The 27,298-nt window shown below is 54.7% G+C and overlaps 1 protein-coding gene across 6 annotated transcripts in view; it reads right to left on the reverse strand.

Moving 5' to 3' along the window:
* CACNA1B (calcium voltage-gated channel subunit alpha1 B) overlaps positions 1–27,298 on the reverse strand; it is a 182,115-nt gene that overhangs the window by 31,825 nt on the left and 122,992 nt on the right. For all 6 annotated transcript variants that reach the window (XM_059142287.1, XM_059142286.1, XM_059142283.1 and 3 more), the window contains 12 exons: positions 25,874–26,003; positions 25,707–25,766; positions 24,578–24,684; positions 21,758–21,854; positions 19,943–20,103; positions 17,444–17,581; positions 16,496–16,697; positions 16,055–16,219; positions 15,659–15,769; positions 15,161–15,244; positions 1,682–1,798; positions 1,279–1,344 (listed from right to left, as the gene is read on the reverse strand). In XM_059142287.1, coding sequence (XP_058998270.1) covers positions 1,279–1,344; positions 1,682–1,798; positions 15,161–15,244; positions 15,659–15,769; positions 16,055–16,219; positions 16,496–16,697; positions 17,444–17,581; positions 19,943–20,103; positions 21,758–21,854; positions 24,578–24,684; positions 25,707–25,766; positions 25,874–26,003 — 1,438 coding nt within the window. The remainder of the gene's footprint in view (positions 1–1,278; positions 1,345–1,681; positions 1,799–15,160; positions 15,245–15,658; positions 15,770–16,054; positions 16,220–16,495; positions 16,698–17,443; positions 17,582–19,942; positions 20,104–21,757; positions 21,855–24,577; positions 24,685–25,706; positions 25,767–25,873; positions 26,004–27,298) is intronic.

A 27,298-nucleotide genomic window follows, 5' to 3' on the forward strand; every position in this document is an offset into this window, starting at 1 on the left:
CCTGGAGCTGTGGCCAGGCAGAGGAGGGTGTGTGCCTGTGAGGACCCACAAGGCCTAGGACACAGCCCTTAGCCACCTCCACGGCAGCAGGGGCTGAAGGGGCCCGTGCTTCCAGCCAAATGTGTCCCTGCACCCCCCCCCCAGCTCCACGTGTCTGCAGGCACAAGTCTGCACACCAGTGAAAACGCGGCCGGAACTCAGCGTACATGGGCTGCTCTGTATGGAAGATGGACGCACTAGAAAGTTCACTCTGTCATCAGTGACTCCGAGGCGGGAATTAATGTGATAATAGCTAGGAGATCAACTTAAAAGTTTCTTTTTAAGTGTCTGTGCAAATACCACAATGGGCTTTTTATCCATTTTAATTGATTTCTTTTTGGCGTTAGGAATGCAAACAAGTCAGTAACTATACTTAGCTTAAAATCTGTAATCTGGATGAAAAACTTAGGAACTATCACATCTTCACCAAAAACAAAGATCAGTGACCCTTGCTGTCTTATACATCCACCAAAAAAAGCAGCCAAAAATACATTTTAAAGAGCATCTGATATCAGCAAATTTTAAAGCAAGAGAAGCTTTTCACTCCCTGAAACAGAGTTTAAAAATCAATTTGCACCTAACCTTTGAGACAGTGGCTTCTCCCACTGTAATTTACCATTGGGATCCAACTCCCACCCTACTGTTGAAAAGTGGCCCGATGCCAAAGATTCAAATCTGGAACACTGCTTTGTGTCTCGTAAATGTTTTTCCAAACAGCTGACCAAGGGTTCTCGAGGAAATGAAGGCGATCTAAATTCTCCCAGCTGGATCTGACAATATAGTGACCCGATTCGATCCTGCTGACTTTTTTTCCGGAACATACAATCTCCTGTAAAGGGTCAGGCCAGCTCTCTGGACTGAGAGAAGGACCGGCTGGGGCTCAGCACCAGGCACATGTGCTTCAAAGCTCCACTGGCAGGGGGGGCCCAGCACCCAGTCCAATGAGCCCACCGACACCCTAACAGCCCCATGGGGTTTTACTCAGGAGCACGGCAGAGCACAGTACCACAGACGGGGGGACTACGCCTCACTAGAGGACTCTGGGAGACAGGCCCAGACTCGGGGCGCCCAACCTCAGTGTCCTCATCGACAGAACAGCCTTTCTGAGAGTTAAGTTCATAAAGTCCCAAAAACGGTATATGCCTCATAGCAAAGTTCCCCGAGTGTCGCTCTGTCACGGGTACCATTTGGTGACCGTGACCAGCGCCCTGCCTCCCCCGGTCCCATCAGCGCGCCCACCTGCATGCCGATGATGGCGTAGATGAAGAACAGCATGGCGATGAGAAGACACACGTAGGGCAGGGCCTGTGGAGACACACGGAGGGCAAGGCAGCTCCGGGGGGCTGCCCTGCTGCCTGGCTCGGACCTCGTCTGTGGAGGGGATGGTGGTCGCATCTCTGGGGCCACTGGGACCTCAGCGGCCACAGAGCCACCCCACTAACTGCAAAGCCCCTCTACCAAGAGGCGGCCTCCCTTCCTTAATCCCTGAGCAGTCGCACGCCCCGCCACAGGGTCAGTGAGCACGACCGAGGAGATGTCTAGGCAACTTAGAAGGTCTGTAAACCACAACAGGGTAATAGGCACCAAGGGGCCTCCAGAAGGAGGGCCGCTCCAGGGGTCGGAGCGCCGAGCCGGGCCTCACCTTGAAGGACTGCACAAAGGTCCACAGCAGAATGCGGATGGTATAGCCTTGGCGCAGCAGCTTGATGAGCCGGGCGGCCCGAAACAGGCGCAGGAAGCTAAGGTTGATGAAATTGTTCTGTGGGGAAGACAGGCTGTTCTCAAGCCGGTGGAGATCAGCCTCCCACCACGGCAGACCTCCCACCCGCCTCTCCCAGACCTGCTGTGCCCCGAAGGAAAGTGGATCCAAAGAGAGACCAAACAGAAAGTCACTGCTCTACAGGAGAGAAGCAGCAATCGGCCACCAGAAAACCTTCCGAAAGTGAAGCTTGTCATTGCCAATCACTTCTCATGCAGCAAATCAACGGAAACCCTCTGCTCTAGGCTCCCCTGCACCCGACAGGGACTGAGAGAGACGAACTCCCGGAAGTAGCTGCTTGCTGCCAAGAGGAGCCGGGAGGCCACCTGTGGATGGGCCTCCAACGTAGACCGCCTCTTGCAAAACACAGCCAAGCCGTCCAAGCGCCGGGCAGGGCTGCTTCTCCACGGAGAGCCTCTGAGGGGCCCGTCCCTTCTCCGCATGGCTAGCAAAGCCCCTGCCTGCCTGGGACCCGGCAGAGGGGCAAACATATCCCCCAGAGCTGCTCATGGTGCCTGCAGATAAGTCCCCATAGGAAGTGTAAGTGTGGGCGATCCCACTGCCCACACCACGGAAGCTACTCAGGAAATCCACGAATGCTCCCAGCGGCAGAGATCCCAGGATGTCAAGCATGGCTCCGTCATCATCCGAGGGGGAGTGAGCCTTCCATCTGGGCCCAGGGGCACCTTGAATTATCAGCCCATCCCTTTCAGGAAGCACAGCTCTGGGCAGATGACATAGGGGTGCTTTTGGCCCTGGGCAGTTTCCCGGCCTCTGTCTGCTTAGAGACCAGGTGCCCACAGGACAGCAGCTCCCTGACACCTGGGTGTCTAACACAGGCAAGCAGCTCAGGCTTAGAAACAATGTATCGCCAGATTCAGTGGTCCAATGGAGACAGAAGAAAACAAGACATGTTCAAATGAGCGGCAGTGGGACAGCACGTGCAGGGGCTGTGCGGAGCGTGGGGACAGCTGGCTGTCCCCCCTCCAGGGCTGCCCAGCTGGTCCTGGCTGGGACAAAGCATTCAGTGGACAGGCAGGTCTCACTCCCACTTCTGAGGACCGTGGCCCCAACCCAGCCCTGTCCACCCCTTTGTTCCCACTGGGGTGGGGGCTGCTGAGGACTCTAGTCTGTCTCTGCTGGGGGGCTAGAGGTGGGAGCCACGAGGGAGGAGTTCTGGTAGTCACAAGGAGGTGCTGACTAGGGTCAGCAATAGGCAGAAGTGGACCGTGGGGTGGGATCCTGGAGGGCAAACAGGCTTGCCTACAGCTCCCTCAGCTGCTTGCTGCGCTGGGGCAAGAGAATCTCAGTGGTGCAGGAAACACCCACACTCGTCCTGCGGGCCCCAGGTTTGCAGGTGAGCCGGTCAGCTCGGGAGGACCGGCACAGCAGTGGAAGGGAGACCTCGTCTACAGCGCTGGGAAATCCTCTGCATGCGGCAGTAAAGCAGAGGAAGGTGAGGGAGCCGCCAAATGCCTGGCCTCCTCTGAGGTCCCCACTTGGACCACACCTGCCCACTTGCGTCTGGAGGGCCCAAGACTGTTACAACACAGCGTCTGCCCAGCCCAAAGGACTTTGCTCAGGTCACTGCACCTAGAGATTCTTGGGAAAACAGAGGCTCTGGGTGAGAAAGAAGGGACAGAGGACAGGGTGAGGCAGGGGAGGGCACTGGTCATGCGCATAGTCAGTGCACCAACGCAAAGCTCACACGCCCCTGCCTACTTTTTTGCTGAGACTAGAGCTCTCACCCCTCCCCCCAGATGTCTTTTCTCAGGGCTCCAGGGGGCACTCGGGAGGGGGGTGGGGGGGCCACAGATACACAGCCTGAGAGAGCCATGAGGACGGATGGTGACAGCAGCCACAGATACCCCAAGCACGGGGTGGCAGACAGAGCACTCCGGGGCCGCACCAGGGCGGTTGCTGCCAGGCACCAGCATGCGGGAGAATGGGGGAGGGGGGGCAGCAAGCACACAGCAGCCTCCCCACGGCCAAGCGTCATCACCTCTGGCCTCAGCCAGCCCCTCAGTGGTGGAAAGGGCATGCCCCGTCCTCCCAGAGTCCATGGTTTCTGTCACACCAGAGAGCCCCAAGCACCTTATTTCAAAGCCTACATTTCAATCACCTACATTTCAAAGCCAGGCCCTTCCTGACTGCCACCTACCCCGGCACTGGGAAGGTCTAGGGCACCCCAAAGAGGCATTATCACAATGTGGTAGATGGTTCACCCTGAGGGTACCCTGGTCCCCAGCTCTTCTGAGCCCCTGGCTTCCTCACCCACAAGACGGGGACATTAGGACATTGTGCCCAGATGCTGAGGAATCGAGATTTGAGGGATTTAAAGGCACGCCAGGCATCGTGACACACCCCCCAAAGGGGAGCCTCAGACCCCGAAAGACATCCCCTGCACCCTGTGCCCATCTGTTGGGTGCCACGCTCCATGCCGGCAGCAAGGTCCAGCAAGCGAGCGACAGACTGTTCTCCTACTTGGCTTTTTCCTGGCTGGACGATGAGGAGGAACAGACCCCAAGGTGCTCAGCATGTCGTGTGACTGTGTGCACTCTGAAGAAGGAGGGCACGGGGGCAGGGAGCTCTTCCCAAGGGCACAGGGAACGGCCATGGAGGGGCCCGAGTGACTCGAATATTTCTGCATCAAATGGCATTTTCTCAAAACCTCAAGATCTTCTCCACTTGCTAAACACTTGATCATTCATGTTCATTTTCTGTAACAGGATCTCAAATACTTGCTACTTTATATGAATTTCCAGTCACAGCCTCAGTTTGTCTGCTCCTGCTGTCTTTGCTCTCCTGTCAGATAACTCCTGAAGGCCTGGGGGGAAGGCCCAGTTCACGCCGCCCGCAGCCCACACGAGCCCACGGAGCAAGCGTGCACGAGCAGGCCAGTGAAGGCTGGACGCAGGAGCCAGGTGCTCTGCTGCCTCTGGGGACAGACCCTCTTCCTGCTCCGTCAGGCCTTACACAACCCCTTCTGAATCACAGAGACACAATCTCCAATCCCCTCCAGCCCCAAGGCCCAGAAAGGATTCCCCAAGGAAGGGCAGTCCCAGGAAGAATGCTAGAGGAGGCATCATTAGAGGTCACTGGGGAGAACCACCTTCGTATGTGAGTTCGATGGGGACAGAGCAGAAGGGAGATGGTGCCAGAGAAACCATGGACTCCACAGGATCAGGTTGAAACTCATACCCTACAAAATCCCTCCAATTCTGAACCCAATCCCAACAGGAAAAACTGGCTGGGCACTTATCCACTTGGCTCAGAAGACCCAAGGCCAGTTCCTGAATCAAACAGTCCCCGGGGGGGCCCTCGGAAGCCCCCACTGGACCCCAGATGCTGAGGAGAAGAGACCAGAGGGGACGGGGACTGCCAGACTCTGACCACACACCTCAGGAAGGCGGTGGTGAGGCCTCACAGGAGAAGGAACAAGAGCAGAGCAAGCAAAGCAACGAGTTTTAAGAACTGTTTAAAGTCATGAAACCAACCGTTTCCTATATGTGATGTTTTCATGGATGGGTATTTGCGTATTATTTACAAATTGGGATGTTTGAGCAGCAGGAGCACAACATACAGACGGAGACATGGTTTTCGCATTGTATGTTGGTTGGATGGCGTGAGTCAGCAGGTAGTTTACGGCAAATCAAGAACAAAAACAGAAAACAAAAGAGAAAATGAGTCATCAACACAAGCAAAAACTCAAACTTTGAATACCTCACTGGAAAATTTTAGGATTTTAGTAAACTTTGCACATTTTGCTTAAAATGCACCAGATCAAATATTTTGGAAATCTGGAGGCTATGCAGACAGGGTGGCGCTCGTTTGCATTCCTGTTTGTAATGCAAATCCAAAGATGACTCACAGACACTTGTTTTTTTATTTCCAGGCAAAGAAATCAATGTCAGTTTTATGCTTCCTTGGGGATGCTGTCTCTACACGACCCTGGTTAAGGCTATTACTCTGTTTTGATTAAGTGGGAGGTGGGAACTGACACTCATATTTTTGCCTAAGGAAAAAAAAGTACATTCACAAAGTAACACATGAAGTGACTACAAATGAACAAAAATGAAGACGCCACTAATCCACACGCCGGATCCCTGTCATCTTTTCCACTTTGGGCAGAACAGGGTGAAGGACAGGAGCGCTAGTGGCCAGAGCCAGCAGAGCTTCCGAGCCGAGTGGCACCTCAGTCCTCCCGCCAGCCCTGCTGGGCATCCGGGGCTGACGGCCACCGCCATGGAGGGCTTATTTGAAGGGAGGTCTGATCCAACCACAAGCCACCCAGGCCTCAAGTGTCCAACAGCTGAGGGACAGACACCAGGCCTCCTGCATACAGAAGGTCTCTGTCTTGTGTGCGGGCCTCTCTGGAGCCAGAGGTCTCCCCAGAAGACATTTAGGCATCATGCGCTCTGCACATCTGGCAACCCTCACCCTTGATACCCGCTCATCATTCTGCCCTCTCTGAGAGGACACACGCCTATGAAGGAACCCCAGAGCTGTGTCCTAGCAGATGGGAGCTCGGTGTCTGGATCCCTCTATCCAGGGAACAAAGTCGGCTGAGTCCAAGGATGAGGCCCGGAGGGATCAGCAGCAAGCTTGCTCCTCCCAGCAACACACTGGTACAAACTACTCCTGGATGAGAAGCACCTGGAAATGCCACAATGCCAATGGCTGGTGTGACAAATATCCTTGGTTTTGCATGAAAATGGCAGCTCAGAACTTTTCCCCATATTATTTGGATTGTTAATTTTTTAAAACCATGAAACATACCACATACACAGAAGAATATGTACAAATATGTGTATAGACGCACATTTTAAAGAAAAGGAATAAAATGTCCATCCATCCATCACCCCACTTAAAGAAAACGGAGTGTCACCAAGACTTTCAAAGCCCTTCTTGTCTCCCTTGGTCCTCCCCAGACTAGCGGCTACCTGTGATTCCTGTTAACAGTTTCTTTTCTTCACTGTCTTACCACAAACTCTGAAAACGTGTTAGACTTGGCTTCTCTTAACCTTTGTGATGGGACGCTACTGTACGCGGCCTTCTCAGACTTGGGCAGACTTGCTGACAGCGAGCAAACTGCTTCTCGGGGGCTTCCCTCCTGATGCAGAGACCACCCTCTGGTGCGTGGGGCGCATCACTGTGTTCACAGGCAGTCACAACCGGTGCATCCCGGGGCTGCCGTGAACTGTGTAGCCACGAACCTCTGTGTGAGAGGGTCTCTGGGTCACCTGCCCGGACACCCTCTGGCACACGACCTAAGAGGGAATCCCCGAGTGGCAGGCATGCCTACACCTGACTTTCTGGGGATTGCCACACTTTTCCCAGCAGGAGCGTGGAGGTTCTGGCTGACCCACTTGCTAAGCACTGGCATGGCTGGAATTCCTGTCTGACAAACCAGAGGGTGTGAAAAAGCATCTCAATGTCTTTCACTTTACGTTTCTTTAATTACAAATAAGATTCATTGGTCATTTCTGTTTCTCATTCTTTTAGCAAAATGCCCAGTTACACCTTCAGCTCATTTTTCCATTTGGTTGCTTCTGTTCTTCTTAATGATTCACTGAAGGGCCTTGCACATTCTGGACACTAACCTTCACTAATGGTTCAGAAAACCTCTCTGCCCTCCGACCACTCCTTTGTCAATCAATGTCGGTGCATCTGAGGCCTGAGGAGCCCATTCTTGCTCTCTGTTATTGACCTCATCCAGCCTCACAGCTCTAATTTCATCCTACAGGCTCATGGTTCCCCAGCATAGGACTGGCACGAACCTCTCCTCCGAACTCCAGGCACGTCTGTCCAACAGCCTGTTGGACAAGTCCTGCGGAAGGCCAACAGGCAACCCACCCTAACACGCACATGCTGCATCCAGGCCCCATGTACAAACAGTGCACAACCGACCTGGTCCACCCAGTCTTTTCCTTTTCAATTACAGATAACCCATGTCCCCGTGCGCTCAGATCGGACGCCATTCTTCCCTCAACTTTCACCCAGACCGTTGCTCCACCAGCAGCTCTACTGGAAAACACATCCAGAACGACGGTCTCTCACCCAAGCCCAAGCCCCCAGTCCCTCTACTGGGCTCCCTGAGTGGCACTCCCAGACCCATCACTCAATTGTCAGCATCTGCATCTTTTTCCCCTGAGAATTCTCCCAGACCAGGACGCAGGTGTCTGAGAATTAACATTTCGTGGCCTCCTCCTATCCTACCAGCAGCCTTCGGCTAGTGGCTAACAGCACTTGCTGAAAAATACCCCAGCCGCCTTGCCACTTGCAGGGATAACAGAGGTTCAGGGCTCCCAATGAGGACCCACAGTGGTAACTGCCCTCTGAGTACACGATATTCTGGCCGCCTCCCTTCCCTGACCCACTTCCTTGCTCCCTGGTATTCCTGAGGTCACCTCCCAAATGAATGACTTGCACTGAACTCCTGTCTTGGGGTCTGTTTCTGGGATAACCAGCTAAGCCCTAACCCACCGAGCTGCTTCTGCCTGTGCCCTGTACTATACTCTCAGCTAGACGTTTGGTCTGAAAACGCAGATCATGTCCCTCCTGTTCCAACCTCACTCTAAATAAAATCCCGAACTGACTGCAACTGCAAATCCTTCCCTTCTCCCCATTCCCTCCGCCCCTTGTCATGCTGCAGGTGCTGGGTGGGTGCAGGGCTCAGGGCTGCTCGCCCAGGCCCCGCTGCTCCACCTCCTCACAGACCCAGACATCTTCACTGGCAAGTCACCAAGTCAGTGACATCTCCTCTGGGCACACAGCCATCAAAGCCCCTGCCCCCCGGTTCCGTGTCTCATAACCCTTCGCTGCTTTGCCTTCTCCCAATGCCTCTCATCACGTGACACTGCGTCTCTCTTATGGGAATGAAACTCAGATTTTCATCTTTTGTCCCTGCACTTAGAGTACCGCTTACTACGTGATAGGCAATGCATAAATATTGATAATGGATAATGGGTTCATCCATTTATAATTTATAAGGGATTCATAACAGATAAATGAAGGAATGTGATGCAAATATCCCCTTCCTCTTCATGGATTGTCCTTTCTTCTTTTGATGAACAGAAACTCTTCATTTTATAGAATTTTTTTTTCAATTATGGATGATGCTTCCTTATAGTTTGCTTAAGCAATCAGTCCCTATCCCGAGGTCTTAAAGAGAATCTGTATACTCTTCTAAGAGTTTTAAACTTTTTTTCCTCTTATATTTAAGTATTTTCATCCATTTGAAATAGCTTTTTTGTGAATGGATAAAGATCCAATTTCCATCTTTCACTATGTTGATCATAATTATACCCACATCGATTGTTGAATTACTCGCCACTAAGCAGCACAGTCATATATCAAGTTTCCATACACGAGTGATTCTGATTCTAGGCTCTTGATTCCGTCCATTGGCTCACTTACTCTCCCCTAAGCCAGCACCACAGTCTTAGCACTCTAGCTTTATAAGAAGTCTTATCACCAACAAGAACAGTACATTTCCATGCCCACTGCCCCAGCAGCACCCTCCACTTCTTAAGTATCTTGAGTATTCAGGGGGCCTTTGCCCTTTCTGATGAGTTTTAGAAGCAACTTGCCAATTTCCAAAACAAAAACAAATTCACCTATTGAAATTACATTGAATCTACAGATCAATTTGGGCAGAACCATCTCTGAAGTTGACACTACTTAGTATTGACATGCTAACACCATCTACTTAAGTCTCCTCTCCTATCTGTCACTGAGGGTTAGGACTTTTCCACATAAAGATCTTGTATTCGGGTGTCGTTAGTGCTGCAGGTGGAACTGCTGACACGGTCATGATCTGCGGTCGGCTACTGGCTCGGGTACTCGACTCAGCAGCCGTGCCAAACGCTCTTCTTGGCTCGAAAGGATTCCGGATCTACAGATAATAATGTTATCTAGGAATAATGGCAGCTTTGCCTATTTCTGTTCTAATACTTGGGTGTTTTATTTATTTTTCTTGTCTCGTTCACTCAACAAGTGTCTCCTAAACACCCAAGCCCTGGAATGTGCAGTGAACTGGACCAACACCTCTAATCCTCACGGGGCTGATGTTCACTTTACTGAACCAACCAGGCTCTGAAGTTCCATGTTGGAAAAGAAGGAGTGCTGACAGGTACAGTCTTTTCCTAATTTTAAAGGGAATTCTTTCCAAATTCCACCATCATATGATGTTAGTGCAGGATTTTTGGTAAATTCTCTTCATCAGGTCAATAATTCCTACATTGCTAATAATTTCTATCATGAATACAATTTGAGTTTTATTGAACATCTTCTCTGCACCAATGTCAGGATCACATTAATAGTATCCTTTGATCTGCTAATCTAAATTAGACTCTCTGATGCATTTTACTCAATGTTAATGAATGAGCGTAGAGTATGATCTTCCTTTATTATATTCTGTTTTTTAAATAATTCTGGTGTCCGGGTTGTACTAGTCTCATATCAGCAGTTAGGGATGTTCACTCTTTTTCTATTCACTTCAAGAATTTGTTTAGACTCTTGAAAGAAATTGAAGAAGACACAAAAATATGGAAGAGCATTCCATGCTCATGGATTGGAAGAATAAACATTGTTAAAATGTCTATACTGCCTAGAGCCATCTATACTTTCAGTATAGATGAAAAATCTTGATCCCGATCAAAATTCCACTGGCATTTTGCAAAGGGGTGGAACAAACAATTCTAAAATTTGTGTGGAACCAGAAGATATCCCGAATTGCTAAGGAAATGTTGAAAAAGAAAAACAAAACCGGGGGCATCCCACTGCCTGATTTCAAGCTTTACTTTACTTTACAAAGCTGTGATCACTGAGACAGCTGGTACTGGCATAAAAACAGTCACATAGACCAGTGGAACAGAGTGGAGAGTCCAGACACAGACCCGCAACTCTATAGTCAAATAATCTTCGACAAAGCAGGAAAAAAAGGTCCAGTGGAAAAAAGACAATCTCTTCAATAAATCGTACTGGGAAAATTGGACAGCTATGTATAGAAGAATGAAACACGACCATTCTCTTATACCGTACACAAAGATAAACTCAGAATGGATAAAAGACCTCAACATGAGGCAGGAACCCATCAGAATCCTAGAGGAGAACATAGGCAGTCACCTCTTCGACATCGGCCACAGCAACTTCTTTCAAGATATGCCTCCAAAGTCACAGGAAAGAAAAGGGAAAATGAACTTTGGGGACTTCGTCAAGATCAAAATCTTCTGCAGAGCAAAGGAAACAGTCAACAAAACAAAGAGGCAACCCACGGAATGGGACAAGATATTCGCAAATGACAATACAGATGAAGGGCTGATATCCAAGAGCTATAAAGAACTCCTCTAATGCTCAAAAAACAGATAATTACATCAAAAAATGGGCAGAAGATATGAACAGACACTTCTCCAAAGAAGACATACAAATGGCTAACAGACACACGAAATAATGTTCATCATCACTAGCCATCAGGGAAATTCAAATCAAAACCACATTGAGATACCATCTTACACCAGTTAGAATGGCAAAAATTGACAAAGAGAGGTTGTGGAGAAAGGGGAACCCTCTTACACTGTTGGTGGGAATGCAAGTTGGTGCAGCCACTCTGGAAAACAGTGGAGATTCCTTATGAAATTAAAAATAGAGCTTCCCTATTACCCTGTGATTGCACTACTGGGTATTTACCCTAAAGATACAGATGTAGTGAAAAGAAGGGCCATCTGTATCCCAATGTTCATAGCAGCAATGGCCACAGTCACCAAACTGTGGAAAGATGCCCTTCAATGGATGAATGGATAAGGAAGATGTGGTCCATATAAAATGGAGTATTATGCCTCCATCAGAAAGGATGAATACCCAATTTTTGTATCAATGTGGATGAGACTGGAAGAGACTATGCTAAGTGAAATAAGTCAAGCAGAGAGAGTCAATTATCATATGGTTTCACTTACTTGTGGAGCATGAGTAACACAGAGGACAAAGAGAGCTGGAGAGAAGTGAGTGGGGAGAGATCGGAGGGGGAGACAAACCATGAGAGACTGTGGACTCTGAGAAACAAACTGAGGGTTTTGAAGGGGACGGGAGTGGGGAGGTTGGGTGATCCTGGTGGTGGATATTAAGGAGGGTGCGTATGGCATGGAGCACTGGGTCTGGTGCATAAACAATGAATTTTGGAACACTGGAAAAATAAAATAAAGTTTAAATATCAAAAAGAAAGACTTTGTTTAGGGTTAGAGTGATCTTTCATCATATTTTAGGTAGAAAGCTAATGCAAAGGACTACTACAATCAGTGATACGAGGCAAGACAAATTGGTTTTCACACCTCACACTTCCTGCTCCCGGCAGGCTTCCTTGAGTTTGATGATGCCACGCATCACTGAGGAAATAGTCTTTGAGCCATTTATCGGGTGACACAAAGCTGCCAGGTTTGAGAGGACTCAGAGCAGGGAGATTCAGACCCACGCTGCAGTACCAGAAGCCCGACAACTTGGGCCGAGACACCCTACAATTCTGGAGCAAGGCCATGTCATTGGCTGAAGACATCACCCATGGGAGGGGCCGCTCCTGGCTACTGGGCCCTGGTGGAGACCGTGTCTGAGCATGAGACAACTGTGTCCACGGCTCTGCTGCTTGTCCTTAGGAGTGTGTGTAGCAGGCCTGCCAACAATCCGGTGTTATGGTGGAACCACTGCCTCCAGGGCCAAACCCAAGCACATCCAGAGGACAGAGTCACATGACAAGTGGCCCAGTGCCCCAGGCCTCTCACCTTTGCTGCACCTGTCTTCCTTAGCTCACTCCTACCCAAGCATATCATGAGATGATCGCTAAAGCCAGGAGAAGAAACTCAAACCCGATCTCTGAAGCGGTGGCTCAATACACTGGGGCAGCTTCACTAGAACCCAACCTAGAGGCGACCCGAAGGACAGTGGTGAGGCAGGGTTCCTGGCAGGGAACCTGATCAGCCATGACCCAGAAGGACAAAGAAGCTGCCTGTAGTACTGACTACAAGACCGCAGGCAAGAGCTAAAACTTAGCCATGGCTCCGGAGGGAACGGAAGTTGAGGAAAAGCATCCAGATGGGCCCAGCCAACCCTTGCATTACACATCGGTGCCCACCCATAGCTGCAGGGGCACCAAAAACCAGGCCTTGAGATGGCTGACCCACGAGATGACGGCCAGCTTCTATCCTCACCAGCAGATCTGCGAGTGGAGTGACTTTGATGGCTGAGATGAAAGCTGGGCCTGAGCTCAGGAGGTGCGCTCCCTCTCAGCAAAGCTGATCCAGCCATGGCCCCTACCTAACACCCAGCCTGCTATGCGCAGAAGTCAAGGAGGCCTCTACAGCGCACCATGCTTTAGGCTGCCAACCAGCCACTTGGTGATCACTGGCTTACATGGGAACCCTTTCAGCTGAAAGTGTTGTTTGTCTCACCTGCGATCACTCACACACTGGGCGTGGGTCTGTCTTTGCTGAGGGAATACCTTGGCCTGCCCCAGCATCGAATTCACCCAACTGGGTTCCACGTAACATCCGCTCAGAGCACACACAGGCAGGTACACAGGAGCCGATGACACAGGGTCCAGGGGCGTACCCCAGTCCACATCACTCAGGAAGTAGGAACCTCCTGAAACACTGGAAGAGCCTCCTAAAGACCCAGGTTAAATGCCGGCTCAGTGACCTGCCTCACGGGGCTGGGATACGTCCTTCAAGGTGAGCAGACAGACAAGAGATGGTGCTGGTGTCGCAGTGTTGCACAGGCCCGGAAAGCAAGAGAGGGTAGCAGGGGTGGCCCCCTCCCTGCCCTCCCACAGCCCAGGTCAGACTGCGTTCTCATCATCTCCGTAAGTTTCGGTTTGGCCAATCTAGAGGTCCTGGCTCAAGGGGTCGTGAAGTGTTCCACTGTGGACTGCTGTCATGGTGGCCCCTTGTCACTTCCTGCCTCTCATCCCAAACGACCAGCAGGCTGAGCAGAGCTTCCAGGCTGGCCAGGGTATCTGATGCTGGTACTGAAAAGGACAGAGCTGCCACCACACAGGGCAGGAAGAAGTCTGTCTGGAAATCAGGGGGTTCACCAGGGCCTTTCCAGATGCTCTATGATCAGTCTCAATGACGACTGGGGTGCTGTATCAGCCAGAACCACATAACTGTGACGAGCTGGGGCTTGGGCCACCCAGGGTGACACTGTAGGCTCCCTGATCTGGCCCAGCAACCTGCGCCACAGCAGGCTGGCCACCCATCAGGTGACCCCAAGAGGGGGACAGGAAGAACATGTGCATGAGCCTCCCCTGGCCTCAGACCAGCTCCAGGTCTTCCCGACCCCCTGCCCCTGACACGGAGGCCAGCAGCACCCTGAAGAACAAGGGAAGTGAACCCACTGTGAGATGTGACAGAGCTGAGTGGGGCCAGGCTCACAGTAGTCGGTCAGGCACTCCCGTCCAGCCCTGTTACCATGCAGCCTGGTATTCCTTCTGCCCCAGGGCTGCTAGAGCCTCCACTTGGGGTACACTCAGGAGGGCTGGAGGCATCTGACAACCGAACCCCAGGTGCGGCCCGTAGCTGTGGACTGACCAGTGCAGAGGCAAGAGCTCTGAGCCACGGCCCCCTTGTCTCTGGGCCCCCTGGGGGACGAACCGAACCCACCCGACACCGGGCTACAAATCCGACACTCCTGATGCGCCTTCACTTACCACCCATTTCCCCAAACCCCGCTCGTGCGGTTTTGCCTGGGAGCGCCTCCTAGAACAACTTATACAAGAGCCCCACTTCCGTGCCTGCTCCTGGAGAACCCAGTCTAAGACAGAGGAGATGTTTTGCCATTTAATTCTAACTTCATGACTGAATTCAGATTCTGTGACATTTGTTGAGACAAGTTTATGTTGTAGCATTTGATCAGTTTTCGCCCATAATCTGCGTATGATATGGACAAGTAATCTTGTTTTATTTACATACACACACACACACACACACACACACATAAAACAAACCTGATATTCTAAAATAGTCTAAATTCACTTCATGTAATTTGGTGCCAAGTTGTTCGATTTCTTAGACACACGCAGATTTAAAAGATTCTTGTCTTCCTGGTCAGTCATTGCTGATGGAGCTCCTAGGTGACTCTCAGACCACCAGACCAGAAGACCTTCCGGAAACTACTTTCTTATCCAAGAAAATGCATTTCCCAAGATAATACACAACCCCCAACCCCACCTCTGGAGAGAAGCCTCCTTTTTTCCAGGGGCTCCTAGGGCAAGAGAGAGGGGGCCTAACACTCAGGACCTGGAGGTACACCAAGGGAGCCCCGCCCAGAAGGAAACCAGTCTGGGGCCCTGGAGGAAGGACAGGAAATGCTACTCACCGCAATCTCTGTTACTAAAATATCAGTTATACTTCCCAACACAGTGACAAAATCAAAGACGTTCCAGGCATCTCTGAAATAGTTCTAGAGAGAAAAAAGAGCAGTTACTGCTGGAGGCTGGCAAGGCAGAAGCCAGGCACGGAGCCGCAGGAAGTGTCCTCATCGAGAAAGGAGCAGAGGGACAGGTGGGCCACCCCAGGTGGGCCACCACAGCTGGGTAAGCAAACACCTGTGGTTCTGGGCAGGTGCAGAACTGAAAGCTATACGTCCAGAGAGGAGGAACATGGCCCTGCCTGTCTCCAGGAGCTGGGCTGGAGCGGAGCTCAGGCAGCTGAAAGCACAGGAGCAGCCCCTTCCTCGGGGCCCTGGCAATGTCGCATTTGCTCTGGGGGCTCAGGGAATTCCAATCTCCATGCTCTGAGTCCCTGAAGGGTCCCCTACAGAGATGGAGCCAGAGTGCAGACCACCAAAAGGCCAAGAGGGAGCCAAGGCACTTACCAGCACCCCAAAAGCGATAATCTTCAGCACGCATTCCATGGAGAACATGGACGTGAACACAATGTTCAGGCATTTCAGCATCAGCTCGTACTCATAAGGTGCGTCATAGAACTGCGTGGGGAATGAGTGCCATCAGCCGCAGGCTCGGCTGCCCCCCGACACCCGCACCTTGACCTCCTGCCAGAGCACAGAGAATTGCACATCTGCCTGCCCAAGGTAGGGACAGCGTCCCTGCTCTCACCGTGTTCTCCCAGGACACACTGTCTCAGCCCATAGACAACCCCAGGCACGGGGCTACAGTAGGCATCCCATGCTGCCCAGGATGTGATCAGCCGCGATGGTGGCTCTCTCACACCCCAGCTGTCCCCCACTGTGCCCCGTGCCAGGCCCACATACCTTCATCATGAGCACCACCGTGTTGAGAGCGATCATGGCCATGATGAAGTACTCAAAGGGAGGTGAGACCACAAATGTCCAGGTCTTGTACTGGAACGACTGCTTGTCCCTGGGCATGTACCGCGTGAGGGGCTTGGCGCTGATGGCGAAGTCGATGCAAGCCCTCTGCATGGGGAAGGAGCAGTGAGCACCCGGAGGGGGCAGGGGGACCCCCACACTGGAGCACCCAGAGCATCCCACCCATGTCCTCCACCCTCGCATGCAGCCCGGAACAGCCTCCTCCTTCTCTCCCCGCCCCACCCTGCCACCGGCCGGCTCTGCAGCAGTGAGTGAGCCCCACGCAGAAGGGAAGTCTAGTACTTCTGTCTCTGCTGCCCATCGGGGGCCCAGTGGAGCATCCACAGCCCACATGCACATGAGGCAGAAGAGGGAGCCACCCACCTCGTTCTTCTCCAGGCTGCATTCAGACATCACCTTGTCCCCCTGCTCCTGAAAGGTGATGATGATCAAGGCCACGAAGATGTTGACGAAGAAGAAGGGGAAGACCACGAAGTAGACCACGTAGAAGATGGACAGCTCCATGCGGTACCCAGGGCTGGGACCCTGCTCCTCATAGGTGGCGTCCACGGAGTGTTTCAGGACCCTGCACCAAGGGCAAACACCAAATGTCAGGGGGACCCGCGGAACAGAGCCATGGGAAAGTCAAGACCTGTATGACAGGTGAGGCCTCCATACCCAAGCCCAGGGATGGCAAGAGGAAGGGGGTGCTCAACACTGTGGTCCCCAGGCCCCTCCCCAGGACTGCAATCTCCTGAGGCAGATGACCTTCCCGATGGGCTTGTACTCGGGGCTGGTGGACAGCCATCAAGGGGCAGTCTCCGGGGCCCAGAGGTCCTAACCCCAGGACAGGCGGAGGCCCAGGAACTCTGCCCTCCCTGCTGACTCCTGGCTCACACCTGCTCATGCCCAGCTTCACCTGCCTTTAGAAAGCCCTGGGCTCCAGACACAGCACTGATCCCACCTTCTGAGTGGTGGTCCTCCCAGCCCCAAAGGGAGTCCCCTGTCATCCAGCATGGCACGGAACACATACATCCCTCTGCCCACCCTTAACTGGGGCCAGAGGGCAGGACAGGGAGATACTGAGTAGCCCGTCCTCCCTCCAGCCTTCAGCCACTCAGAAACGATTTTCAGGAGATGGCTGTGCTGTGCACCTCGTCTGGATCTCCTGCTCCTCCCACTCCTGGAGAGCAGAGCCGTGTCTGCCCCAGGAGGGGCAAATGGGGCATTTGCTGGGTGACTAAAACATGCCCGGACGCAGGGTGGGGACTCCCTGCCCGAGCTGACCCTCTGCTCTCCCTGCTCTGCCGCGTGGAGCCAGTAAGCACTCACATGGGCCACCCTTCTCCCGTGGACACCGTGAACAGCGTCAGCAGAGCCCAGAGCACATTGTCGTAATGAAAGTCGTATTTCTTCCACTGCCGCGGCTGAGCCTCCACCTCCTCCTTCTCATAGTCCAGATACTGGCCCCTGGAGATGAGGACACACACGAGGTCAGAGTGTAAAGACAGAGAATCCAAATACACACGTTTGTCTACAGCCAGCTGATTTCTGGAATGGCTGCCCGTCCAACAGAGGAAGAGCAGTCTTTTCCACAGAGAGTGCTGGGCAGCGGGGGCTGCTCGCAGAAGAAGGAAGCTGGACCCCACCTCCCTCCAGGTACAAGACGCAAAACAGACCGAAGATGTGCAGGTGAGAGCTGACACTAGAAAGCTGTGAGACGATGACCCTGGGGGCCCGGATCGAGGGGAACGACTGTTAGACGGGACGCCAACCCCAGAAGGAGGTAAAGCAAATGCCATCAAAATGGAAAGCTTTGTGCTTCAGAGCCTCGTCGACACGGAACAGGACCAAATACTGGAAAATCGTCTCTCTGGTAAAAATTGGATCTAGAGTATATAAAGAACAATTATAATCAATTATAAAAAAAAAATGCCCCAATTTAAAAAATGGGTGAAATTGAATCGGCATTTCTCCAAAGAAGGTATACCAACGTCCGATCAGCACACGGAAGACGTTCCACATCAGGAGTCATCCAGGAAATGCAAAAGAAAACCACAGTGAGATGCCACTTTATACCCAGGAAAAGAGTGATAATTAGTTTTTAAAAGGGAAAAGAAGACGAACTGGCAAGGATATGGAGAAATGAGGACTCTCCCCCAATGCTGCTGGGAATACAGACCCGGTCAGCCGTGCCGGAAGAGCCCCGCCGGCCCCTGAGGCGGGGCAGCAGAATCCCCATGGACCCATCAAGTCCAGGACAACGGGTCCACTCCAGAGAGATGAAAACATCCGTCCACACAAACACTTCATGGCAGCATCAGTTACACCAGCCAAAGGACTGGTGTCCTTTGTCAACAGATGTCTGTCAACAGAGGACCAGGTAGACACGCTGGGCCACACCCGCAGCATGGAATAAAATCCAACCATAAACGGGAACAATGTTCAGACACACGTTGCACTGAGGGTGACCTCAAAATTGAAAGAAAGAAGTTAGACAAAAAAGACCACATAGTTATGATTTCCTTTAGACGAACAAGGAAATCTGTAAAGACAAAAAATACATCCATGGTTGCTGAGGGCTAGAGGTGGGGAGCTGGCGGGTAATAAAGGACATGGGAGTTTTTGTGTCATTTCTAACTTATGAACATGTTCTACGATTGACTGCGGTGATGGCTGCCCATATCTGTGAATGCATTAAAAAATCACTGAACGGTGTACTTTCAGGGGATGAGTCATAGGAATCATACCTTAATAAAAACAAAGCATACCACGGAATGGGGGAGAGAGTGGATCTTTGCAAATAAATGGTGCCGGGCCAGCTAGGTGTCCACCACAGAAATCCGTCTGTACCAACACTCACCCAACACACCGAAATCAACCCCAGAGAGATCCCAGATCCAAATGGGAAAGGCAAAAATAAAACTTGTAGAGGAAAACATAAGAGGACTTCTCGCTGACCTTCAGGTAGATTTTCTGAACAGGACACAAAGACCATTAACTACAACAGGGATAAAGTGGACTATACTACAATCACGACTTTGTTTTCAGAAAAGACACGTTTTAAAAAGTTGAAAACACCCCACCAAAGGAGAAAAAGACAACCGTAACCCATAGATCTGACAAAGGATGGCGATCTAGGGCCTTACAAAACTCCTACGAATCAGTTAGAAAGAGAAAGACAGCCTATACAGGACAACAGGTGAAGCCGTGCCCAGACCCTTCCTGGGGCACTGAGCGGTCCATCACCTGGCTACCACACGAATCACACCACAGAGAAGGGCCACCAGCCCCACGTCAGAAAGGCTGAAGAGCACAAGACAGAAAGCCCGAGTGTGCCCTGGATGAGTCAGGAAGGCCTCCGACTGGAAACATCCCCCATGCCCAGCAGGCACAGAGCGGCAGGCACGCGGTGACACGTTCGCACCAGAGAACACTGCCTGAACAGAGGTGACAGGGACCATTGATTGCGGGAGGGAGAAGGAGCCGCCCCTGCTGCCTTGCTCAGCACCCACCCCAGTCCCTACTTCCCCTTCCCCTAGTTCCCCCCACCGAGCGCCCCTCTCCTGTTTCCTGTGGGGTGGGGCCAGGTCCAGAGAGGGCAGCCCCCTGATCCCAGAGCCTGGCCTGGAGCCCTCTGGCCACCACAGCGGCCCCCGTGGGCAGGAAGAGCACATGTCCATGGGCAGGAAGAGCACATCGCAGAGTGGCCGGACCCTGACTCTGCTGAGGAAGACAAGCCGGAAGTCCCCCGTGCAGCCTTGGGGCAGAGGCACAGCTCTCAGTCGAGTCCCCGCGGCCCCTCCCCAGCCCCTCCCGGCCCTGGCTCACCTGCAGTCCCTCTCCAGCCCCTTGGACTCATCGGTGCAGTAGAAGAACTTGCCCTTGAAGAGCTGCACGGCGATGACAGCGAAGATGAACATGAACAGCATGTAGACGACCAGGATGTTGAGGACGTTCTTCAGCGAGTTCACCACGCAGTCGAACACGGCCTGCAGGGGCAGGGGCCCGGCTCAGAGGCTTGGGGTCTCGGCCGGACCCACGGAGGGACCCGCCACCCATCCCCCGACACGGCCGCTGCGTCTCCCGGGACTTGGAGGGGGGCAGAAGGTGTGAGAAGGGGCCACACGGGCAGACGGCCCCGATGTTGGCAGGACACTCACTGGACAGGCCACCTGCATGAGGCCGGCCTGGAGCCCCGGTCAGCCAGCGTCGGGAGGAGCCCACACAACGGGAACGGGGTCAGGGTGGGGAGACGGCCAGCCCTCTGCTCCCGCGTCCGGGCTTGCCGGGGGGACGGGGGGTGGAACACTGTGCCCCTGCCCATCAGTGTGAGCCAACACGGGGCAGAAAAGCTGCAGTGTTGTGGCCAGCTCCGACACGGGAACTTGAAGCATGTTCTGGTGTAGCCCAGAGGTGACTCTGCCGTTTGTTAGCACCACCACCAAAGCTTCTTCTCAGGATCTTCCCTGCCTGGAAGCTCAGCTGGCCCTGGACTGCTTGGCGGACCCTGGCCTGGTCCCTGTCCCTCAGAGCTGAGGGGACCCCTGGCAGCCCGGGCTGTGCAAAGAAGCAGGTGCACGATCATCTCCTGAGATGCCGCCTGGCACACTCCCACACCAGTGGCTGTCTCAGCAAGTGCGGCCGTGGCCCCCTTGCCCAGGGGCCATGACACCTCTGAGCTGCCTGCCCAGGTCTGAGTCCCCACCTGAGACTGCCTTCAAGCCACCCCCAGCGCCCTCCCCCAAGCACACCGCCTTCTGGAATCCCCACACTGCTTCAGGTCTGCGAGGCCTGCCTCTGCGTGCTGCGCAGGAGACATCACTGCACCATTTGGTGGGTTTAACCAAGTGGAGGGTTCGCAAGCACTCCTCACAGTGAGGGCCACGCTCAGTACATATCGTATTCCAGCACAACTCCAAGGGCTTGGGTTCACACTCTTTCCTTTCTCCAGGGCCTCAGCCATGCCAATCCTTGGGGCCCAGCCCAGGAACCACCTCTCAGGGACACCTGCCCTCCCTGCGTCTCCCTCAGGACCCTCTACCTCTCTCCGCAACCCCTTCTTCCTTTTTTAAAATTTAAGTTATTTAATTTAGTTAGAGAGAGAGAGAGAGAGAGGAAGGCAGAGGGAGAGAAAGAATCCCAAGCAGACTCCCCCCTGAGCACAAAGCCTGACTCAGGACTCGATCCCACAACCGTGAGATCATGACCTGAGCTGAAATCAGGAGCTGGACCCTGAACCACCCAGGTGCCCCACAGCAGCCCTTCCCCTTCCCTGTCCAACAGCTGCTGGTGCTGCTGGGTCAAGGGAGAGGAGCCTTCCAGAACACTCCCTAGAGGAAGCTCCCCTCTGGGGACACGGAGCTGAGGGAGCCGGACCCATTTACACAACGTGGGATTCTCCCTGAGCTCCGCTCACCCCGTCCCACTGTGGGGGGGGGGGGGGCGGCTGCAGCCAGACAGGTGAGTTCTGTGGACATACACACACCACATGCCACACATGTGTGCACTAACACATGGCACACAAGTCCGTCACACTTGCGCACCCGTGTGTTCAGACATGCACACACGCACATACATGCATGCAGAGCCCTACACGCACGTGACAGCCCTGCACACTGGCCAAGCCCAGGTCCAAGCTCTCACCTTGAGCTTGGGCAGCCGTTTGATGGTCTTGAGGGGCCGCAGGACGCGCAAGACTCTCAGGGACTTGATGGTGTTGATGTCTTTCCCTTTGGATCCTCTAGAAGGGAGAAGCCACACATGTGGACAGCAGGACGCACACCCGCGCCGCTCCCACAAAGCCGCCGGGGGGCGCTCCCCTGAGCATTCAGTCGTAGGCCCCAGGGCTGACGGCCTAGGAAAAGGCAGGCCTCTGCCCGGCCAGCTGCATGGGCCGCCGCACCCCTCCTGTGGGAGCACGAGCCAGGCCTTGTCTGAGCAGACCAAGGCCAGGCCCAGGGCAGCAGCACCTGGTATACGGGGAAAGCCGGGCTTCCGGATGGAAAGAACCCATTCTCACAGACTACATCCGCCATCTCAATGCCAGGGGTCCCCTAACGCCCACCCAAACCGGCTTCATCCGGCCGCCATGTTGGCACCAACCATGGGGCTAAAGAGAAGAGAAGGGAGCTGGCCCTGGGACTGCAGACCTGGCTCAGAAGCCTACAAGCCATTAGGGCAAGAGCATTCCAGAAGGGCTGATCTCTCTTGCTTTTCAGTCCTGGTAGAGGGAGGTGAGGGGAACGTGACTGGGTCTCCCTGCCTGTCCTCACTCAGCTGCTCCCCCACTCCTCCAGATGAGGGAGAACTGCCCGGGAGGGAGAGGAGGAGAAGGAAGACGGGCCTGCAGGAAGCGGGGGCGTGAAGGAGGGCGGCAAACGCTAGATGAGCACCGGGCAGCGGAAGGGACGAAGCCACGCAAGGATGGACAAAAGAAGAAAGACAGACAGACCAAAGGAAAGAAAAAAACAGAGAGGGAGGGAAGGAGGAGGAGGAAAGAGCCCACAGAGAGACAAAAAGAGCAGCAGACAAGAAAACCCAGTGTGGGGGAGTACGACAGAGTCAGGAAAAGAAGATTCCAGGTACCCGACGCAAGCCTGGAGATCTAGGACCAGTAGGCCCAGATCGGGGCCATGCACAAAGGAAGCTGGGGCAGCCCTGGCTGGCTCCCTCAGGCTGCCAGGGGCCCAGCTGTTGTCAGACTCTGGGGGCAGCCTTCTCGACAACCCAAAGCCAGGGCAGAGAGCGGGGTGGGGGGTGATCCCCTGAGCGAACTTTTCGCTGCCTAAGGAGGCGATTCTTAGAAGCAAGGCCACAGCCCCCCCTCAGCAGTGGCTGAGGACTCAGGACTGGGGGTCCTAGTCCATCTGCTCAGAGGTCACCTCCCTCCAAGTTCCCAAGGAGCCTGTGCATGGGGAGAGGGGGCAGGGCCTCCAGTGCTCTTCTCTGAGCTCTTGCTAAGCTCTAGGGAAAGGCAGCTATGAGGCTCAGGTCGGATCTGTGGGTTAAGGAGAGCTAGGGAGCCCTAGTCCCTTATACCTGCCCCAAGACCCAGCCAGGGCCTACATCCCCGAGCCAGGTCAAACTCCCTCTGAAACCACAAACCTCCAGACACCGTGTCAGGTGTTCCCGTCACCCCAGCATTCCGGACACCCGCCCCCAGGCCAGGTTCCTCCAGAGGCTCTGCAGACCAGTCCCAAGAGAAGAGAGGCAGGGTGGGCCGACAGCCCCCTGGCAGATACAGAAGGGAGGTCACTGCTTTCCTTTCCTGGGGGAGGACTCTCTGCAGGGAGGCCTCAAGGTGGTCCATGCTCTGTGTCCAGAGGCCTCACTTCTCGCTTGTTGGCTCAGACTCTCTCTCACTCTGAGCCCGCCCAGCTCGACTGTACCCCTTCCCTGTCTCACTCCTAAGCCCCTCACTGACACTTTATATACAAAGAAAACCGGTTATGGCCCCACAGTAGATGCTACGCATTGCCGGGAGGCAGTTGTGGGGAACAGAGAGAAGACAGCAAGCCCCATTGCTGGAGAAGACACATGGAAGTTTCGTCAGGATGGCCAACATCCTGGCAGTCATGGGGACAGCAGCTCCCACCCAGGCCCTCACTGACCTCAGGGCCCACATTCCCGGCCTCCAACACTCACTTGGGGTGCCCTGCTCACCAAAGGCTGGCCTTGCCCCAGCCCCAGCCCCAGCCCCCAGCCCAGTCCCCAGAGGTGAGGCAGCGACCCATGGCCTGGGACACGGCTCCCGGCAGCATGCACTCTGGACAGTGGAGGGTGAGCAGAGGTGAGACATGGTAGTGAACCGGCCCAGAAAGGCCACGCTGTGCTACGATGTGAGGCAGAGGGAAGGTATTACCCCACGAAGCTCCTACCGAGAGTCCAGCAACAAAGAGACAAAGAGAAGAGAGTCAGTGAGGAGGCGCCGCCGTCCCCGAGTGCTCAGAGAAGATGCAGATATTGTCCCTTGGGTCTTCCTGATCTCTGGGTCTCTCCTGTAGCTCCACCCCAGCCCCCACACCTGCCCCACACCCACCACCATGCAGGGTCTGAGGGAGTCAATCCAGGCCCAGCCACAAGGGAGCTGAGTGTCGCCCACTAGGGAGTCAGAGAAACCGGGGGTCTAACACTGCTGGGGGAAGGCGCCCACCAGCGGCCGCCAGCTCCAGCTCTCCAGGTGGCACAGCCGAGGTCAGAGCAGGTGAGTGGTTCTCAAAGACCTGAGAGGCAAGCACCAGAGGAACCGGAGGCCTGCCCAACTAGTGTCAGAACCACAGGCCGTGGCAGGGACAGGTGACCATGAGAAGCTTTCAACCCCACACAGCCCAGTCCCAGGTAGACAGGAGGGGAGCTGCACACAGCCCATGGAGGCCAGTGGGGAACCCTTCCTGCCTGAACCGCACACCCACCATAGCCCTTGGATGGCAGCCCAGCCAGACCCAGGGCAGACATGGTACTTACGAGAAGGCAAATGCCACCAGGGCCCCACTGACCACGATGAAGTCCAGAATATTCCACAGGTCCCGGAAATAGGCCCCAGGGTGCAGCAGAAGTCCCAAATCAATCATCTGCAGGGGAGAAACACATATTAGGTGCTGAATATTTCAGAAAGCAAAGCAGGGCCAGGCCCCAGACTCATGGGGTTGGGGGGAAGGATGCCGCACCAATCGTGTCTTCTAAGGGCCTCAGCAGGGCCTCTGAACCTCAGCACCAATGATCCAAATATCCCTACATGGTCACGGCTGGCTGAGATCTTGCCTGGGCTCCCCACCCGCTGGTGACACCCTCCCCTTGCCAGGCTGCAGTCATCCCCCACCCCAGGAAGCCCACACCCTGCCCAGGCCCGCAGGGGGTCAGTTCTCTGCCACAGGAGCAAGAGCTGGTGGGGTTCACAAGGACCTGGCTCTGCCAGTCCCACAACTTCTGGCCAGCACCCCAATGTGTCCAAGCGCCAGCTTCCATGTCTATAAAATGGGACAACAAAGAACGTGCCTCCCCCATGAGTCTGCAGGAGGAAGAGAAGAAGCGGAGCTCACGCACAGATGGACAGACGCACAGACAGACACCAGTCACGAAGCTGCGGCACAGCCCAAGCGGCCCTGTGGGCAAAGACTGCACACGTGCGTGCACACACACGTGCAGCCCCTTGGCAGACGCCGAGGAAGGAGCAAAGGCCATCAGGACTCAAGGCGCAGACCAGAACCATGGTGAAGGGCTGCGTCCGCTACCTCACAGGAAGCACGAGAGCTCTGAGCACACGGCCTCGGCACCCACTCAGCCCTCCCTCCTCCCAGCCTGACATCACGAGACCGGCCTGAGGGGGACACGTTCCCGGGAGCCTGGAGGCCTGGCTGGTGGGTGGCAGAGCCAGGAGTGGCCCCCGGGGGCTCCCCCAGAGTGGGTGTGCTTCTGGCGAACTGGCCTCTGCCCCCCCGCCACACCCAGGAGCAGGCCCGCGTGCACGGGTTCTCTCTCGAGCACACACCCAGGGCACAGCTGGCACACAACCCGTGAGGAACCCCAGCCCGGCCGGCCCATCATGAGAGAAGGCGAGCGAAGTCCTGGGCCACCAGGGCACCTCACACCTCACCTTTATCACCATCTCAAAGGTGAAGACGCCCGTGAAGATGTAGTCCAAGTACTTGAGAGCCTAGAACCGCAGGAGGCCTGTCAGCCAGCCCTGGCCGTTGCCCCCAAGCCCCCGCAGCGAGCAGACAGGACCCGGCCCGGCCCCCTCCAGCCCGGGGCCGCGCTCACATTGTTCCTGGGGGAGTCTGTCCGCACTGGGTCCTCGGCAGCCAGGGCGATGCTGCTCAGGGCGATGACCACAAGGATGACCATCTCAAAGTAGCGCATGGTCACGATGGAGTGGCAGAGGCGACGAAGCCTGCAGGCAGAGCACCACCGCAAGGCCCCGATGAGCGGGACCGGTCCCTCCCCAGGCCACACACCCAGCCTCTCCCTGCGCGCCGCGCCACCCCAGACCCAGGTTCTGCTGTGTACCCGCAGGTGGCGGGCAGTGGCCAGGTGCCTGCTGGTGCCTCCGAGTCCCGAGGGGCGTCCCGGCAAGAGGGCCGGGAAGGCTGCAGGAACCCACAGCAGAGCCGGCACATGAGGGATGATGGCTCAAAGCCACCCCCACACAGTCCCCTGCTGTGTGTGGACGGCCGCGCCCTCTACAGATTTATAGAGACTTACAGAGGCGGGGCCGGGGTGTCGGGTGCTCTGCTCAGAAAGGACAAGGCTGGACCCCAGCCTCCTGTGCATGGCAGGCCTCTCTGGAGAATGCAGGACCCTTCTCTAGGTCCGTGCTGGCCCGTGCTCGTCCCCCCAGGGCTACGGGGTCCCCCCTAGGGCTGTGGGGTCCCCCCCAGGGCTGTGGGGTCACCTGCCTCCCTGTAGCACCACGGGCATTACTGACAACAACTCTGCTGTTAGACACATGCTGGACCGTGGGGCCTGGTGCTGCACAGGAGTGTGGCCAGACACCAACGGGAGACTCTGAGATGCTGACAGCCTACGACATGGCAGCGGGCAGTGACCAGGAGCTCTGGGAAGACCCCTCGGTGGGGAGGAAGGGGGGCAGGGAAGCCAGTCCCAGGGGACAGGGAGGAGCAGCCACAGAACCAGTGCCCTGGGGAGGCAGGGACAGACCCGTGTCTCACCTCTGCAGCCCAGCCCCCTCTCTCACCTCCACTTCCTATTCTTAGGGCCATAGGTCTGAAGGGACCTTCCACCTCCCAGCCACACCCACCCACTCTCTCTCTGCCTTGAAGGAGCTACTGTGCTCCCCTTTCACAGTGACCACTGCCATACTCTGGCCTCCCCACCAACCAGAGCCTCTGGTGACCTCCTGCCACGCCGTCCCCTGTGCACACACACCTCTCCTCCCTTCTCCGGGACCTCCGTCTCTGCCTCTTTCATCCTGCATTTCAGGACTGAATATCCCCCTCGGCTCTCCCCCTCACACATACCCGGAGTCCACCCGACTCCCAATCCCCAGCAGAGACACAACGTGGACTGTCCCTGCTCCACAGGACCCACACCTGCCTGCTCCCAGCTCAGGGCGGGTGGGGGGCAGCCGGCATGCAGAAACTCTGGGGGTCATCCCTGACATCTCCCTCCCTCTCCCCATCTAATTTATCCCGTTCCGCAGATTCTCTCCAAAATCTCTTCCCAAGC

Source organism: Mustela lutreola, chromosome 12 (genome assembly GCF_030435805.1).
Source record: "Mustela lutreola isolate mMusLut2 chromosome 12, mMusLut2.pri, whole genome shotgun sequence".
NCBI classification, from domain to species: Eukaryota; Metazoa; Chordata; class Mammalia; order Carnivora; family Mustelidae; genus Mustela; species Mustela lutreola.